The sequence below is a fragment of the Argopecten irradians genome, chromosome 3 (assembly GCF_041381155.1).
Source record: "Argopecten irradians isolate NY chromosome 3, Ai_NY, whole genome shotgun sequence".
Lineage (NCBI taxonomy): Eukaryota > Metazoa > Mollusca > Bivalvia > Pectinida > Pectinidae > Argopecten > Argopecten irradians.
In genome coordinates, this window is record NC_091136.1 from 31,194,715 (window position 1) to 31,214,384 (window position 19,670).

At 32.4% G+C, this 19,670-nt stretch overlaps 1 protein-coding gene across 1 annotated transcript; it reads left to right on the top strand.

The window, feature by feature from the left end:
- The first annotated feature begins 2,947 nt into the window (after positions 1-2,947).
- On the top strand, positions 2,948-19,003 carry LOC138318191 (chitotriosidase-1-like). The gene is made up of 16 exons (XM_069260368.1): positions 2,948-3,083; positions 5,075-5,249; positions 6,013-6,241; positions 6,781-6,908; positions 7,842-7,965; positions 8,223-8,408; positions 9,152-9,268; positions 9,994-10,144; positions 10,491-10,659; positions 11,056-11,308; positions 11,868-11,992; positions 15,341-15,464; positions 16,033-16,221; positions 16,621-16,728; positions 17,404-17,647; positions 18,692-19,003. Exons 1-16 carry the CDS (start codon positions 3,029-3,031, stop codon positions 18,862-18,864), a joined length of 2,550 nt encoding a protein of 849 aa, XP_069116469.1. The 5' UTR covers positions 2,948-3,028; the 3' UTR covers positions 18,865-19,003.
- Positions 19,004-19,670: the final 667 nt, after the last annotated feature.

Below are 19,670 nucleotides of genomic sequence, written 5' to 3' on the forward strand. Positions count from 1 at the left end.
GTTAATCAGTGACTTCTTATCCGTGTTTTATAAAAATAGTGTTTATGTTAGAATAATTAGGTCTATCATAATATATGTTTTACCCGAGACGATACCTGTGGGATATGTCCGTATTTACAAGTATTGGTTAATTACTTTTCTAACGTGATATTATAAATTAAAATAAAAAAGACACCCTTTGTTTCAACAAATTTTGTCATTTAAGTCTGTTAAAATCTAGAGTTTTTAAATATATAGTAAATGTATTACAATCTGTTAATGCATTTTTATGGAACTTCATAAGGATGTTTGTCATATTTTGCCTAATTGAATTAATGAAGTGAATCGATTTCATGAAATATAATTTGAAATGAACACTTTCTAAGATTTTTTGTATCTCTTGTACAAAGACAAATTTTACCCGACTTCTTTGTATGATTTATAGGGTTTTATCGTATGTTAATTACATATGATAATCTGGGTTACCAAAATTGATCTGATATCGATTAGTCTTGATCAGACATATCTAGTGAAGCTTTGAAGCAGTTATTGTGCTTGTAAGTCTCCTTAGGTTGACTTTACATACAAACTTTATACATTTTCATATCAGATTCTTACATAGGTTTTAAAGAATCTTTTTATAGCCAGGTGAATTGAAAGGTAACATCAATACTTACAAATTCTTGAAATCCTTTAAATTTTACTTGAAAAATGAAAATTGATTTAATATCGAATAGAATTAATTAAATCAATAAAGATGCACATATAAGTATTAATAACTATACCAAAATCCCCAAAACACGGGTTTACCCCGCTTTAGCCTTACAGACAAATGTATTATGTCAGATATATAATATACTGTTATACCAAATACTGTTCTATAATGAAAACTGTCTTCTAAACATTCTAAGCAACAAAATTTGGAGAAATATTGTTATTGGGTGAAAAATCACATCGAGAAAAAACCGATAAATGGTCACATTTGGTCATTTAATTTGTACAAGGTACAACTTAATTAGAATGTTACCTAAGAATATGCACTATAGTGTACGATATTGTTTATAAACTGCCACGAGCCTAAATATTCCATGATAGCACTATCTATTAAATGAAATTTAATAATAGAATTACGTGTTATGACCTTCACAACATTACACCCTTAACTACAGTGCTGAAGGCATCTACATACACATACACATTACCGACGATATGGCAGTATTCCAAAGAATCAATTAAGACGGTAAGTATTGCATGTTATGAATTAATGTTCGGTTTCATAGTACAATCCTATCAGTATTCCTTTTATGCTAATGACGTCAGTTTGTTTCCGTTTGATTGTAGATAATTGTAAAAATTACCAATAGCCTTAACATGTTGATCACTACATATTGTTCTTGCCATGAACAACCGCAAAAATAAAAATGTCTTTATTGCTTCTATTCTTTTGATGTTGAAGTTTTGAAAAAAACAATAAAAACAATAAAAATAAATCTGCCTCTTTTCGCTATTTCTATATTTTTTATCTAGAATATTAATATTATTTAATATCCCAGACATATGGCGATTATTACGACCTTTTTTTATAATTTTGTATTTCTTAATAGCCTTTAAAGATGCTCCAACGCCGACAGAGCATAAATGATATTCATTATTTGAACAATAATTTATGAATAATCATGTATATAAAGGTATAATTAACACAAAAAAATAACATGAAATAAATAATTTTGCCTTTGATGCATGCGCAATCAATACTTCATTCCATATAAAATATAGTGCCACAAATTTTTTTCGGGATGCAATTAATTATTTTTCATATTTTTAACTTGATGTAAAATTAGAAGCTCAAACTTTTCAATGGTGGTAATGGTGTAAAGTAAGTAAGTTTATTAACAGAAGAAAAATACTACATCGTCTACTCCTGCTCTTGATAGTGAAAAAATATCATTTGTCAGCGATGGAGCATCTTTAACGATTATAATTGGTCTTGAGACACATGTATCAAATAGAGGGAAAAAAGTTATGTATTTAAACAATAAACGGACTGTTACCAAAATTGTAGAATATATCCGCTAGGGGATGCCATTATATTTTTATGTCACCCTAATTGCATCCATATCGACTATATTCGACTATATACTTTACCATTCGGAGCAGTTCATCGCTTATCTTTACATTCACATGCACATATTTGCAATGAAATATCATTAAGATATTTAAGATTGATTTTATCCATGTAAAGTATGAATGATGATAGTTGAAGAAATATTTTTACTTATGAATTTTAGTTTCAACTAAATATATATAAAATATCCTATTTACATGATGAAAACAATTAATTAACAAACACTGAAGGTTTTCGTAGAATGATAATCGGTTTACTCTCCTGATGCTTAGTTACCAGTAATGCAATAAACCTGTTTATGACGTCGTAATATTGACGACATTATTTGTTAAAAAGGTAACATCTTTAGATATTTTTTCAGTTTTGGTTTAAATACTTTATGTTTTTTTTATCTAATGTAGTATCCGTGCACATGTTATTAAAAGTGAATACTTCAAATTTGTCTCTGTCCACATTAAATGCTCACTTTTTCTGTATTATTGAGGTTGTATATTTTGTTTATGAACACGGTCTCGGATCTGTATTGTATTTCTAGATTATCTTGGCACATTTACACAAATGATCATTACGATTCATCATTATACACTTCTCGGTCACCATTTGCAATAAACAAGTATGGTTGTAAGTACAGTCGTACTCGGAAATTCAAATAAAAGATGTGAAAGGGACTTCCTGAAAAGATGCATCAATAAGTAAATGATCACATGACGCAATAGCCATATAACAATACATATACGTAACAATCATTAACCATACTAACACATCCAAACAGATAATTAAACTAGACACGCACGAGTCACCAACCCATTGGTCAGCTGATTGTATACGTCATCACACCCTGTTATATGGTGCAGGTGTACAAGGAGTTATACAGAGATATCAAATAGAAAGTTCAGCGGGCGGACGAACGAACGAAACTCCACAATGAATTATATCCGGCTCTTGTTCGTTCTAAGTCTGGTTTGTTTGTGCACTTGTGGTAAGTATTTATCATTGTATTAATATTTCATATTGTTTTGTATCTGGTGATTTTCGACATATTTTACACTCGCAGCTTAAACAGTACCAATATGTGTTGCTGGATTAGTGGTCTGACATCTGTCAAGGGACACCTGAATCAAAATATTGCCTGTCTTTCTTCCATGATGAGATTGTAATCTTTTCAATGTGTGCTTCATATTTGCTTGAATGTATTCAGGTCGTAATGCATGATGTCATATATCGACTCTCCACTTTCAGCATTGAAATGTACTTTTTGTTGAGTACATACGTATTTATTTGATTGCGTTTTACGGAATATCAACAGCTATGGTCGAATGGCAGCTAAGGGGTGTGAACATTTTATCTTTGCAAATGCAAGAACAAAATAGTCAAGATAAAAACCAAATAATAATAACAATAAAAAAAATGATTTAAAATGTTATCCATTAAAATATAAACATATACGGTTCCCAGAAGAAATTAAGTATATTGTTATTGTAAAAACCTTCAGTTAATATCAAATTGACAAGTTTTATTAAAGAATGACATATCAAACATTGAAGGCGGAGATAAAATAATTTTTTAGGTACCGAACAATAGCATCGGGTCTCTGGACACGAAAAAGAGTAAACATGTCGGAAGTGCATATACGTGTTCATGGTTTTATGGTTTCCTGGAAAGAGTGTGCTGAGTGTAATGCATTACAAATCACAACCGTACTCATGTATATAAATTTATTTGAGATTCCAGTGAACACGTCTCCAGATAAAAGTCTTTGCATTAAAATTTTATTTTTAATGCAAATAAGATATGTATTCTCCGTAATCTACCCTTGCATAACATTGTCATTGATCACTCTTGATGCTGATTCGTTTTAACTATTAAATTAATTATTGCATACTTAAATTTTAAACTTATATCTTAAAAGTCAAAACAGTTAAGAACACTGTTAGATTATACAATTTAGTACAGGTAAAATGAAGTTCAATGTTTGCCTTAGTATACATTCTCAGATTTTAGTGTAACGTAAAGGCATTGTTTCAGAGCACATAGCGGGACTTCGAAATTTGTCAAACGTCACGCTGAACAAAAAAGGGGATGTATGAGTTATTATCAATATTGGAGCAGTATTAGAGTTCACCAGTTTAATTCTACTGTGCTATTTAGTTGTACACATGAGCTCATATGTAACCGGAGACTTTGATTTAGATCAATATCTGCAGTAGTGGATCGATGAATACAGTAACTACAAAATATATTTAATTAAGAAAAAAATGCTTATTAATTCTACACACTATAACGTAGCCTATCGAAGTACGCTGGTAATGCATCGGTATGTCACATCCATATACGTTGTCAATTTTAAATATAAATAGATTTCGCCACCTAATTATGCCGACACGATCCCCTCGTCCGTAACCATGTCACCTGTTAAACCCGTAGGCTGATGAATTTTGGACATTGCTACATTGGATGGTAGTAGTTTGTAAAATTGACAGAACTTGGCGATGGTCTCACGGATTATTCAAGTTGTATTTGAGTAAAGCATGTAATGATAATTCATGTCTATATACATCATTTTTTATACTTCATGTTCATCTTGTCATTTTGGGTTTGGTTTGTTATGTACAATGGATATCAAAGGACGACCTTCCCTGTGTGTAATGCTTTGTGTGTTGCGGTATATCCGTATTGAATCTCCTTGTAGAACCCATTTCATAGTGCTTTCTCACTGAGGCATGATATGCTTATTCCCTTATATATATATATACTATTTACACATCTTACGTCATATATTCTCTATTTGCATATTACAGAGTTCTCTGCCCTTGCAGGTATTGATTGTGACGTCATGTGTTTGCGAGTGGAACTTTATACTTTTCATACGGCGTGAATTTTATTCACAAATTAATGACGTCACAATGGATACTTACCTGCAAGGGAGGCATCTCTGTAATATCTGTCATAATAGTCTGTTTGTATACGCAGCATCTGGCCATCGTTTGGTATGTACCTATGACGCATGGGCGGCCACGGATAGAACTGCCAAAGTGGTGCCGGCTGACATAGATCCATTCCTGTGTACACACATCGTGTTCGCATTTGCCAAGATTAAAAAAAGTGCTCCTAAGATTTACAGGCGAGTCGTATCTGACCCAAAACAGTAAGTATATCAGAGATACGCATTTGCAATTATATACATATATAATAAATAAGTAAAAGAAATCCAGAGAAAGGATTAACTGCATCTACTCATTCGGATTTTTCCGATCGCTTGTCCTTGATGGTAAGTTACTCTAAGAAAAGATAATACAACGTTCATGCTTGGATTGTCATATCTTAGATATGCCATTAAAAACAAAATAAGAAAAAAAATTTTTTATTGAAAACATTTTATTGGAAAATTATGTTGTAGAACCTACAACAAATCGCATAACGTTAATTTCGAAATAAAATAGAATTGCTTCTAAATTATGTATGATGACGCCTCACTTATGTAAATCACAATAATAAAGAAAATGTCAGTTAAAGATGCTCCACCGTTGACAAATGATATTTTTTCATTACCAAAAACAGGAGCAGACGATTTAGTATTTTGCTTCTGCTACAAAAGTTACTTACTTTACACCATTACCACCATTTAAAAGTTTGAGCTTCTAATTTTAGAAATTCCGTGGCACTATATTTTATATGAAATGAAGTATTGATTGCGCATGCACCAAAGGCAAAATAAATTATTTTTTATTATTTTTGTGTTAATTAGGCATATATATACACGATTAAACACAAATTATTGTTCGAATGATGCATATCATTTATGCTCTGTCGGCGGTGGAGCATCTTTAAATATTACTATATATATTTTTTTTTGGGGGGGGGGGGGTGTTATTTAATGAATATATAATTGATATGCTTTTTGGTTTTAGGTATATACCGTTCACGAACCTGACGCTCGTAAACCCAGAATTAAAAGCACTTATTATGATCCAAGAAGAACCAAATTCAGGCATGTCATATGAGGAAATGGCATCCGATCCAGGAAACCGAGCAACTTTTATTCAATCTGTGATTGATTTCTGTCGGGACAAAGGTTTTGATGGTATTTCTTTTCAATGGAAATACGCTAATGCTACACTGTTTCAAACAATGAGTCAGGTATATTAATGCTTTTTTTTGACGCTTTAAATCTTTAATTAACTTGCAAGGAATTATAAACAGTGATTTGATTAATTGCCCGGGTTGTAAGGAGACATGGATATTTATTTACTTGAGGTGTGCCATATATGTCATGATATGTAACAATATCCATCCATGTGCTCATAATAAGTAACTACTCCGTCTTTGCATATTACAGAGTTACTCCCCTTGCGGGAAGTTATTATTTGACGTGATTATTTTGTGAGCGAAATTCGAAAGTCACAATTGATACCTCCTCGCTAGGACAGATACCTCTTTTATATGCTAATACGGAATATGGTAAATAAATATATAAAAAACCAAGTAAAATTAATTAGTTCATAAGTTGAAATATCTTGTTTCTAATCCTTTGTACTTATCAAAACAATGAACTATGTTTGAAGTCAAGTAAAGTTGTTCAAATATATATGCTGATTATGCACCCGTACTCTGCTTATCACATATCCTAAGATACATCATTATTTAAATTAATGGGTGACTCTTTCTTTCCATTGCAGGAATTTCGTGCTGCATTTGATGCTGAGAACTCATCTTCGACATTGATACTGGTAGCAAATATGGCTGCGCATACGATAGAGGATATAGATGCATATTACGATAAATACACAGTTAAAACAACAGTCATGTATGATCTGTTTATGTCTTATAATGTATTTTACTTAATGATTAATTTGAATATATATTATATATCTTATTGAATAGAACACAAAAAATTGAGTGTACTCTAACAGAAAAATCTGGGTGTACATTAAATAGTATTTATGATGAAAGTACACTCCAGGTTTTGTGTTATATCTCCATAATTTCACAGATATATTCAAAGCCGTTCTTATGCTTTATTCTTTTTACATATTCCAATTTTTTGATGGTCTCTTTTCTCATAAAAATATAACTCTGCCGTATCAACCGATCAAATGCTATGTTATATACAGCAACGTCATTTTGTTATTTTACATTATGGAATGATACCATAATTTAGCTGATGAAAATGTTTGTCACCAGCAAGGTAACATTATTTCTACTTCATACAGTAACGGAAAAAGAAAGAAATTCTCTACATGCACATTTCGAGGTCTGCACATACAATGTATATAATACATAATATTGTTTTTCTAAGTTTGCTAATTACATTTATCTTTATTAAGCTGATACTGTTGAAAAATTGAAGTAGAGCGTTTTACCTGTAAAGGTCGAAAGGCCGTAAAAATGGTGTAGATCATGGAAACGAGGAAATCAAGTCATGAAATTGTCTGGTTTTAGTGTAAAACAGTTGAATTCATATATATCAAATGGGTTTTGACACTGTAAAAATAATTAAATAAGATAAAACATTGCAAACAAAAGCGTTTACACTATAACTAGCATTGTGCGGCAGTAATAATGATCTTACAATGGTAGAAATGTCAAAGCGGACCGCCACATAAACCTACAAATGAACTATTGTTTGTGTGGGGCTTCATTTTAGATTATATATATAAATATCATGATAATTACTGTTAAAGTAACATGTTGTTAAAAGATTTAAAATTGAAGTGTTTTTTTTCATATCTGGTTTCAGAGATAACTATGACTTCATCAATTTGGAAACATTTGATTTTTATGATTCATCGAATATTACCGTTCATCACAGTCGTCTAATGATGAGAAACGATAGTGAAGACGCCGACAAATTTCTGAATATGGTAAATAATAAATTAATAATTCATATTATTTATCAATGACATAGCTCTTTAGCAAATAATATATTACATATCTCACACGAATCTCTTTCGCGCACTTGTCCGCATAAGATTCGACAAAGCTTAGTGAGATTATCTTTTTTCTTATCTGAGTTTTGTTAAATTTATGTTTGTAAACTTTCATGAAACACAACGCAACTCTTTTGTTGACAAGTAATATTTGATTGTTCTGAATATTTTATTTTCAAATTTGCATACAGAAAGCTGCTGCTGAATATTATACATACCTAGGGGTTCCAAAATACATGATTAGTATAGGTTTCGCAACCTACGGTTCTGGATATACACTTACATCAGCCAGCGACTATGGCATGGGTGCACCTGTAACTGGAATTAGCCGAGAGGGCAATTACACCAATGTTGCGAGTAACTTAGCATACTACGAGGTAAGTGGAGGTTATACAGTACGAACATTTAAATCATTCTGCATAATGGCATCCATTTGTTGAATATGGTAAAATGCACTGTGTTGACAAGTATATGTTTATAAAGATATTATACAGCTGCACACACAGATACAATGGTTATGTTACATATGCTTTTATTTTTTTATATTCTCATTGACTGATAATGGTCGCGTAGGGCTTGTTATATAATATATCGACCCAATATTTCTAATTTTAGATACTGTGTCAATGTTTCTTCTGTGTCGTCATTTCATAAACGTTGAGAGGACTGGGGAGACATGTGGCGGTTTTTTTAAACATACCATGACTAAACAACTCTTCATAAATGTGCAGACTGCTTTGAAAATTCGACAGTATATTTTGTATACGATTAGGTTTTTTTATCCTTCCTAACCTCAAAAAATGGAGATTGTAAACAAGCTTTCGCATGAGATTTATTTACGCGAATTTTGTTAATTTCGCGACTAAGGTAAGTTGGCAAGAGTTTTTGTCGGCCAATAAATATTTTTTTTCTTACACAATTCAATTCAAAGGTTTTTCCAATCAATTTTAAATTTGCGAAACTTAATCTATGCGAACATGCTTTGAAATTAGGTAGACACGAAAAATGTTAGTTTGCAGCATAAGGTCACCATAGAGGTACTATCAGACATGAAACTATATTGTCGGAGATCACTTTACAGTAGTTCACAAGCATCATGTGTTTTTATGTCATATTTTAGATTTGCTTGCTTTTGAGTGAGGGAACCGGCGCCATGTATTATGATTTCGGAGTACCTTACTTTGTGTATGACGACCAGTGGATTGGTTATGACAATCCTACCAGCTTTAAAGAGAAGGTAATTATTGATACCATATCAAACATTCATAACAGATATTTTATAAAGATGTTCAAATCAATATATTGTAGTGAATTTAAAACCCTGTCCACCAATTGATAAATTGAAATATAGATATCGTTTGACTTAATCAAATGACACAGTAAACTCGTTTATACAATAGCCAATATTCCGAGAGGTAAAATCATAGCGTATGTGAGTATTCAAGAGAGAAATATTTGAAGTTTTTAATATTCATTTAAAAATAGATGGAAGTATACCACAAAATTAAAGTTTAATAATCAAACGCAATATTTTATCCCATTAAATTACAAAACGTGTTATAATGCAAAATTGTTACACATGACTTCTTGGGGGAGTAGATATCACATTGTTATATCTTATATATAGGATATTTAATGACTGGTATTACAGTGTTCATTCCATACACATTTCTATGAACGAGTCTAATCTGTTACTTTTGTGAGACGTGGCGAACAAATCTTAACAAATTTTGACGAGTAATAAAATTAAAAAAAAATATAAGATACTATTTATGATGACGTGACAATGAATGTCCAGGAAATGAAAAGCGCTAATTATATTGCTGTACTAACAAAAAAGTTAACGGGTGATGCCACTGGGTATCATATGTATTGTGATTGATTATAAATAGTTATTTGTTCGAGTGACGATGCTAAATCAATATATCAGCTGATAAAGTTACTGTTTTATAACCATTCTAGGCGGAATGGGTAGTGAACGAAGGGTATGGGGGCGCATACGTGTATTCATTGACGTTCGACGATTACAGTCAGAACTGTACCGCCTCCACCACCACATTCCCTCTTATCAACACCGTTAAAGACGTGTTCGTGGAAGCTGCAACCCCCAAACGTGAGTTAACAATTGTTGCCCTAGATACCTAGTAGGTATGGGAGGCCATATTGTAAAGTAAATGACGTAATTATTTAAAATTAAGAATACAAAAGATATTTCCAAAATAATTCAATTAACTCTTAAAAATTCAAAATTCAGGAAGCGTTTGAAAAAATAGGGCACAATATTTTATGACAAAAGTATGGTAATATAGTATTATATATTGTAAAACGAACTCGCCAACTTGCATTCAATAATGCTTGTAATAATTACTGCACGCACTACTACAATTTAGTCATATTGCACATCAGTACATGTACAATCATCACAAATGATACGCTAACAATTGTCCTTATATTGCCAGTGTACAGACGGGTATGCTACTTTAGTACGTGGTCCAAGGACAGACCTGGGATAGGGGCCTTTGATGTAAATGATATCGACCCAACACTCTGTACCCATCTGATAGTTGCATTCGCTGAGGTATCTGATCTCTCTGAGCTTGTGCCTACTAACGTCAACCACACTGACATGTAAGCTAATATTATTTCACAGAGAGAATATTTCCGAAAATATATAATAGCGATATGAATAAAAATCACAGTGAAATATAGTAAAACTTAGTGAAGATATATACGGAGACTTTAGAAATAATGGAACAATCTAATGACCGAGAGGAAGGAGTTTTTGTGTGTTCTCATATTCGAAAATGAACGAATTCATAATATTGATCTTCACCAAGTACGTGTAATTTACAGAGAACGATTCAGAAATTAACACTCCTCGTTGTCCTCATAATCAACATTGCGATTACAAAATAGCTAAAATTAGTTTTGTTTTGTGAAAAATGTCTTTTGTGTGATTATGTTATTTAATAAGTATGAAGCACATATTGTACTAATATTTTATGTTCGATTAATGACCTTTAGTTACCAACGCGCCACAGCTCTAAAGTCGCTAAACCCGGATCTGAAGGTACTCCTTTCTGTTGGCGGATGGACACAGGCAAGCCAGAGATTTTCACACATGGTATCTGGCCCGAAACGCAGAAGGGCATTTGCGAACTCTACCATTAGCCTTCTTCGTGCAAACAATTTCGATGGTCTTGATATAGCTTGGTTGTATCCAACACAGAGAGGAGGTCGGGATTCGGACAAAAAGAATTTCGGTGTTCTTCTCAAAGTAAGCAGAACAGAAATACTATGCTCTGATGCTCTACTATTGCCATTAGTAAATATCTGATTAGATGAAGGTCGTTATTTTGAATATCGATGTGGTATTTCTATACTTATAATAACGCGCCATTCTTGCATTTTAAGATTTCTACCTTTATTTGCTTTTTTAACCCATTTTAGCCACAATTATTGCTCAAAATGCAAGGCGAATCCTAATAAACTGAGCTGTTAACCTCCAAAGCTGTAACAAGGAGGGTTATTCTAATGTTAATGGTCTTATGGTGCATTGTCCTTGTTTAAAAAACTTGACACTGTAAAACGATTACAGTTCTCGGGGTTAATGATTCCCGGTTTCTTGAATGGAGTTTAATTTCTCAGAATACTACTGTCTTGTTGTACATCAAGAATTTTTGTTGAATATTTCGCTGTTTCTTTGCGGCTATCGAGGACATCGCGAATAAAGGAAAAATAAACTTCCCGTGAAATCCAACCACGATGCACAAAACTTGTTAAACTCTGAAAGCATGTTTAAAACAACGTTATAGAATTTTGTTTTGATTTTCTAGTTACTTAGACAGACATTCAAGTCTGAAGTACTCACGGGTAACATGGCAGAATTGCTGTTAACTGCCGCAGTTGCTGCGGATCAAGAAAACATCGACTACGCATATGACGTCGATGTCATGTCAAAGTAAGATATACATTGTGTATATGTAAATGTGTGATTTAAGCTTGAAGTCTCATAATAACCGGAAATATTTTCTTCATTTATCATTCTTTATACAGTGAAGTCTGTCTATAACGAACACTAAAAGTACAGGGGAAATATTCATTATAGCCAAGTGGTTATTATACACAGGTCAAAAGTGTTCATAAATTGTCATTTAGAGTATTAAGAAAATGGTCTGAAATGGCAGGTGGTCTATATACAGAGTGGTCGCTCAGGCAGGTTTTACTGTATTTGTTTCGCTAAATAACATAGTTGTTATAATCTTCTATCGTAGTTTCGAATAGATATAAACAGTTTTGCCTTAAATTATGTTTATTATCTGTACACGAAAATAAACAACATTCTTCTGAGATAAATCTAGCCATACACAACAAAGAAAAAAGAATATGATATATATGCATGGTTTAAAAGCGGTGATGTATAAAGGATCTGTCATGAGTTTCCCATCATATTAGATTTATGATACGAGTTTAGAATTTTTGATAATAAAAAATCGATACAAAATGTAACATGATGACTAATGACTAATATTTGCCTGTGTTTCCTCCCGTTTGGAATTTTCTGCCGATTATCAATCAATCGATCAGTTGAGAATCCGACTGAATCACTAGAAAACAGTCGGTCAAGTGCCAATGCGCCGTAATTTTAAAGTTTTGATCTAGTTTTATTATAGAGATCAACCAACTAAATAATTTTACATAGACCACAGTGTTAAACTTTGTTTTGTACTGTATTATTAAAACAAAAGAATATTAGTTAGCTATTGTGTTCTATAATTAAAGTCTATGTTCTCATATAACACTAAATAGAAAAAAAAAGTTTTGGTCCTTCTGCTCAAACTCCAACCAGGGTAGTTTTATTGAAATCAGGCGCATTTTGCACTAAAAATCCTGAAATTCTAATGCTTTTACCTATTCATTATCAAAATTGATATTTTGAACCTAAATTGCAATATGAATTTCCAAATTCATATCATGGATATCTAGGAATAATTACCTGTTTGAAATTCATAATTAGCCAGCCAATCAGCGGTCGGGTTAAAATTCTATTCTGGGCTCAATCTTGTATACACAGGGGCCATTTCGAAGGTCTTTTTTATTTAGTTGGTTGATCCCTATATGCTTCATTATAAAACTGTTACATGTCAATGATTTATAATTGAAGCGACGAAGTGAATGCAAAGTAAAATGTTGAAATCAATCAATTTTGTAGCGAAAAAGCGACTACACACACGACATTTTATAATGTGACGTTATCGTGACGTCACATGGCACGAAAACACATTACGCAACAGTCATTCATGGTTGTCGTCAAGCAGGACTGTCGGGCGCTATTTTCTCACCGCTTTGAACTTTTACTGATTGATATAGGAAATTTGGAAAATATTTTCATCGATTATCATGTTCAAATCGATACGAGAAGGTGAGAATTGATGCTGATTTTACTCACCGTTATGGATCTACAGATAACTGGGGTGTCGTCGTTCAATTCAACATTTCATAGTAAAATATCGTAGTAAAAAGGTCGTTTCCCACGCGTAGAATTACGTAAACCATTCATCAGAATCAACCAATAACAATGCCGATAGGTTATATTATACGTGTGTAATAAATAAAATTTATGAAATAGCTTTCTTGAATGGGAAAACACGGAAGTCATATGATAAATATCTATATGCTTTCCTGTTGAATTATTTTTTGAGGTACGTTTTGATATTATAATGTAATGATGTATAAACGATTCACCGAAATCAACTTAATCATTTGTAAAGAAATGTAAACCAAAATTTAGTAATTGAGCAATGCAGTACCATTAAAAACATTTCTATTTCCTTGATCAGGACTTAATTATGGTGTTATCATCCTTTATAATAAAAAGTTACTGCGCGTGTCAATATATTTTTTTGTCAAATAACAATGTTTCTTTTAACAAAATACCATTTCAATATCTAATAATTTAAGTTTTTTTAAAATTCATATTCATAACTTCAAATGATACACCTTGTTCAGCATAATATAGTCAATTAAGTTACGCTTATTTAAATGGTTTGAGATCTTGAGGCATCCCTTATATTTTTTAGCATCCTTGTGAAAAATACGATTGTCTCTCCTACCCTGAAGCTACACTCTTAAAGATGTTACACCGCTGACTAACGTTGATTTTATCTATCAAAATCAAGGACAGATGAATAAGGCATTATTCAGTAAAGCGTTAATTATTTTCATACTTTAACCATCAAATTCAATTAATTCAATATTGAAATGAAATAATTAATTACATCCCGAAAAAAACTATGTTACTATGCCCTATATGGAATAAGGTACTGATTGCACAGATAACGAAAACAATACAAGTTATTTTATACGTACATTTGTGTTTGTTATAGACATAGTTATATATATATTTATATATATATATTATTGTCTAAATGATATACATTCTGTTGACGGTTGACATTTTCACCTCATATTACGCTTCAATCGAAGTACTTTTATCCCGTCATTCATTTGTCATACCTACTTAAATTATGACATTAAGTTATTATTGTTTCATTACGTCGTTGTGTTGATTATATTATGATATCATGCTGGATTTATCGGCTTTAGCTTTAAATAAAAAAGTTTACACGTGATAATACACCACGGACAGACTATGAGACAAATGTGTAACTTAGTTCCCATACGGTGCCTTCTTAGATAAAAACAATATTAAAGGTTCCCTACCTTAACGATATAAAAATAATAATTTTGTTAAAAACAATAGCAACATCAGGAAATAATCAATGGCCTGAGATGAGGTTACAACACCAAACAATAAAGATTCATTTCGCTGTTTTGCCGTCTGGCGCAGTGATAGTAACCTAATGCGCGGTAATTAGGACGACGGCTGGAAACATAAGACGACCCGGGTTATGAAAATTTATATTTAATTCACTGCAATTAACTTGTTTAGAATGTGATGATAAGTGTAGTATTAAATCTAATATACAATACAGCTTTTGATATCAATTAATGTAAGTCATTGTTAAATACTTTAATTGACTTGTCATACGGTATCGAGTCATTTCAGACGTCACGTCCATATCTCGTTACAGTGAGTAATAATAAAGATGTATCATCAAACCTTAGAATTTTTAAAACTTTAATATAGGGAACCACAGAAAATATCATAAAATTATATGAATTTTTAGTCTGTTGTTGTTTCATGATCTTGGATTATGGAACGAATTAATGTGTCCATGCAATGCTAGTATGGTGACTTAATGGTATTTTATAATACATATTATGGAAGAATGTCATTCTGTTACAGAGCCTTGGATTTTATCAGCATACAGACATATGACATGCGTGGCCCCTGGGACATGGAGACCGGCCATCATAGCCAGTTAAGAGCATTTCCCTACCAAACTGGACCTGATGCAAATCTGAACATGGTATGCTATTGAATAAATTGAAAAAAGTGCAACTTAAAACAGATAAAGATGGTAGCAAATAATTCTTAATGAAGTAATAAGAAACTAATCCTGGTGATGAAGAAATGGTTAATTTGGTTTCTTATATTCTCAAAGTTAGTGAATAAATTATTATTGACGAAAATCGTGTTTTTATTCAACTACCAATGTAATATAAAATGACTGAAATACTAATATTACTAATTCATCAAATGGCATATATTTACAAAATATGCATATTATTTCTGTTATCTGTCTTTGAGGGTAGGTATCTATTGTGACATCATTATTTTGTGAGCAAACTTCACGTCATTTTCTTCGAAAAACATGTCGTTATGCATGGAAAACCACAACGTCATAATTAATACCTACCCACAAGGTACTTTATTATGTAAAATAAGTAGAAAGGAATAAAATCATCTACATTATAAATTCTACATGATACGATAGAAGTGATTTTCCACTTTTGCTAGGGAACAGAAGGAAACTATTTGGAAATGCTTGATGTATTACTAGATAAAATCAATGTAGGCATGTCTTTGTTCTGCAGCAATTTGCAGGAGACTATTGGCATATGCTTGGTATGGATAAAGATAAGATCAATATAGGTTTTCCTATGTTTGGACGTGGCTTTAATGTGTCGGACATGGACATGGATTGGCGTGTAGGATTGGCTATTCAGGGGCCAAGCAGGGCAGGTCCTTATACTGGCGAAGATGGCTTCCTAGCCTATTACGAGGTAAATTATTAACAATCAAATTGGATGTTGTATTTCACAATAGAAAACAATAATACTTGAAAAGAAACAAAATTAATTATTACATACTCCAGTTTGTTATCTCGACACTGGCAATATTATGGTAAGTATTTTAGTATTCGCCTTAAGCGTACTTAAATACACGGTAAAACATTATTGATTTATTTATCTTGTCCAAACACGACTACTATTGTTTTTTGATTGTTTAAATCGGCCCTATTAGTGATGATAACAACAGATGCACTGGTGCTCTTTAATACTGTGTGTAAATTGATGATTTTAATGAAATGGATTACCTTGAAAGTTATTTAATTGGAATGGATTTGAAAATAAAGGTAAATTGCCATCTCTCCAAAAACTGATGTGTTGCCTTTATTACAGCTGTGTGACCTACAAGGGACAGAAAAAAACCTTGGAGATGCACTTATTAAGTACGGCGATGATAACTTATGGATTGGGTACGAGGATGTGAATACTCTGGAACGAAAAGTAAGTCATCAACAAAACTATACACAGATACTTTGATTCTGTTAAATTCTTCAATGCAGGTTTGACAATAAGTAATTTTTGTTTATCATATTCTCAAACGTTAGTTAGTTAGTTTTCAAATTTTTGGAAGGTCGTGTTTCATTCCAATATTTGAAAGTTAATTAACGGGAGTTTTGATAAACATAATAAATAACAGCCACGCGCTTGGGAACTTAAATATAAATGTAACTCTTTAATCATACCGTTGTGATTATTTGTTTCTAGACAAAATTCAGGGAAGCTTACTGCAACATATCGCGTCATAATATCTTTCCGACATAAAATATAATACCCAAACACAGATTTGATATTCCGTTGTTAATGCCTTAGATATGCAACTACCGATTATAAATGCAATTTCAAAGAAAATGTGCCATGAAAAGTGGTCCCAAGTTGAAAGACAATTTGTATTACAAGAGGTTGACAATGACCAAGGAGAATCGCCGAAGGTTTGTGATAATCAACTGCTATGGAATTAATCACACGAATTTTCCCATTGTGGAACATGTACAGTTATGGGGTAAATATATATATGTTTTATCATACATTCACTGGCATGTATGTAATAAAAGTATATGTAATGTATCCCGTTGAAGTAACAGTATGATGATGATTTATCAATGTGTTTTTTTCTAGACGACTTGGCTGATGTATGAGGGTTATGGCGGAGCCATGATTTGGTCTTTGGATCTTGACGATTTCAGAGCCAACTGCTCTAATTCCGCTTCTGAATTCCCACTTGCAAACATGATAAAGGATATTTTAGTCAACTCTTCAGGTGGCCTATTACCACCCGTTGACCTCCCTACAACAACATATCCAGGTAGTTCAACAACAATGGAGGATACAACAACTCCGATACCGTCTACAACACAGGAAGGTAAAACATTTAATGAAAAAGTAAAATAAAATCGATCGTCTTTCATCAATGTTCTTAAACATGTTGTAACTGTTTTTCCTGACATATGTCATCATCCGCTATCCGTGCAGTAGATATGTTAATTATTTACTGTGTAAATTATTATCCCCCGCTCCCTCCGAAACGGGGAATATTAATTTGGGTTTGTCCGTCTGTCTGTCCGTCTGTCTGTCGTTTCCGTGGAATTAGTGTAACAAATGTAAACCGATCTTCTTCAAACTTAGTAACAAGGTTAAATGCCTTAAGGACTCGGCCAGGTTCGATCAACTCTTTTAGCTGATGTTATTTATAAGAGTTATGGCCCTTTATTTTACTACAAATGTCATTTTTCTACAGTTTCTGTGTAATAACTGACAAATGTTAAAACTTATATTGTTAAAACTTGGTAACAAAGTTAAATGCCTTAAGGGCTTAGCCAAGTTCAATCGCCACTTTTGGCAGATCGTAATTACCAGAGTAATGGCCCTTTGATTTAATAAAAAAATCATTTTCTGTCACTTCCGTACATTAACTGTAATAAATATTAACCGATTTTCTTCCAACTTGGTAACAAGTTCAATTGCCTTTAAGGCTTGGCCAAGTTCGATTGCCAATTTTGGCCGACATTATGTAGTGGAGTTATGGTCATTTGACGTACTAAAAACGTCATTGTCTGCCCTTCCCTGTGCAATAATTGTCCAAAACATAACAGAATCCGTTCCAATTTGCTCCGCACTGTTTGTCATATATTCGCTCCAAATGTCAATTCAAATCTCTTTAAAGGCGCCTTTGCCTTCTGCTAAAATAAAAAAAGGACTTTAAAGGCGCCCTTGTCTTCTGCTAAAACAAAAAAGGACTTAAAAGGCGCAATAGTCTTTTGCTGAAACAAAAAAGGATTTAAAAGGAATTTATATACTTTAAATGAAAGAAGCGTAAATGTTTTTGTAATTTTATTGGTTGCTAAGCATCACCTATCGGTGGGTTAATTTAATTCCTATTATTGATTTTTAACTTTTTTTCTTCCAGCTTTTGTCGACTGTACGACATCACCTACCGGTGGACCCTACCCGAACCCTGCCAACTGTAGAACCTTCTACAAATGCTCTCACGGAGTACCCCACCTTTACAACTGTCCTAGCCCGTTGTCGTATGATCGTGCTCATAGAGTGTGCAATTGGGATCACCATACAAACTGTTAAAATGGATGCCCAAACATCATGTATCATGACGTAGTGTAAATAGTGCAATTAATCTCATGCATAGTTAACTTGCTGAAATTGTTGTGATGACCACTTTATACCATGTGTGAACAATTCAATAAAAGCAGTTTACGATTTATTGTCATTTTCTGCTCTTATTTTGTAATACTTGTAGGATCTTGATATATATCGCATTTTGTACATTTTTAAGCATGTGTAACTTTTCGTTTCTTTAGATTCATAAATGTTAGTCGATATCCTACGTGTCAATTCTTTTTCTTTATTTAATATTACAACGCGGGAACATCTTCATATGACCTTCTCTGCTATGAATTCATTCAAACTATCCAAATAACTAATTTTTAATGTTGTTTTTTTGAGAGAGGAGTGCATACCATGGTTGAAAATGGAAGAACAATCATATAATGATGTGCTTGATTTCGAGCTATTGTTAAACAAAGCCATTGACCGGTGCTTTCTTTTGTGAACAATGATAAAATAGAAGCATATATCATCCATACTCCTAAATTCTGAAGATAAGATAAAAATATCCTTTTACATTAACACTATTTTTAGGTTCTAAAAACGATATTTTTCTAAATTCTTGTTGTTAAATATAAAAAGGTTGCTCTTCCTGAAACCTGCTGAAAACTGTGATTGCCCTATTTCCATTTTGAGCATTACATGTTCAAAATACTTTAACTACAACAATACTCAAGTATAAAAAAATAAATTCCAATAAAATATCATAACATTAATACATGTTATATATCTACAAACAAATTTGACCTTCAACATTCACAGTA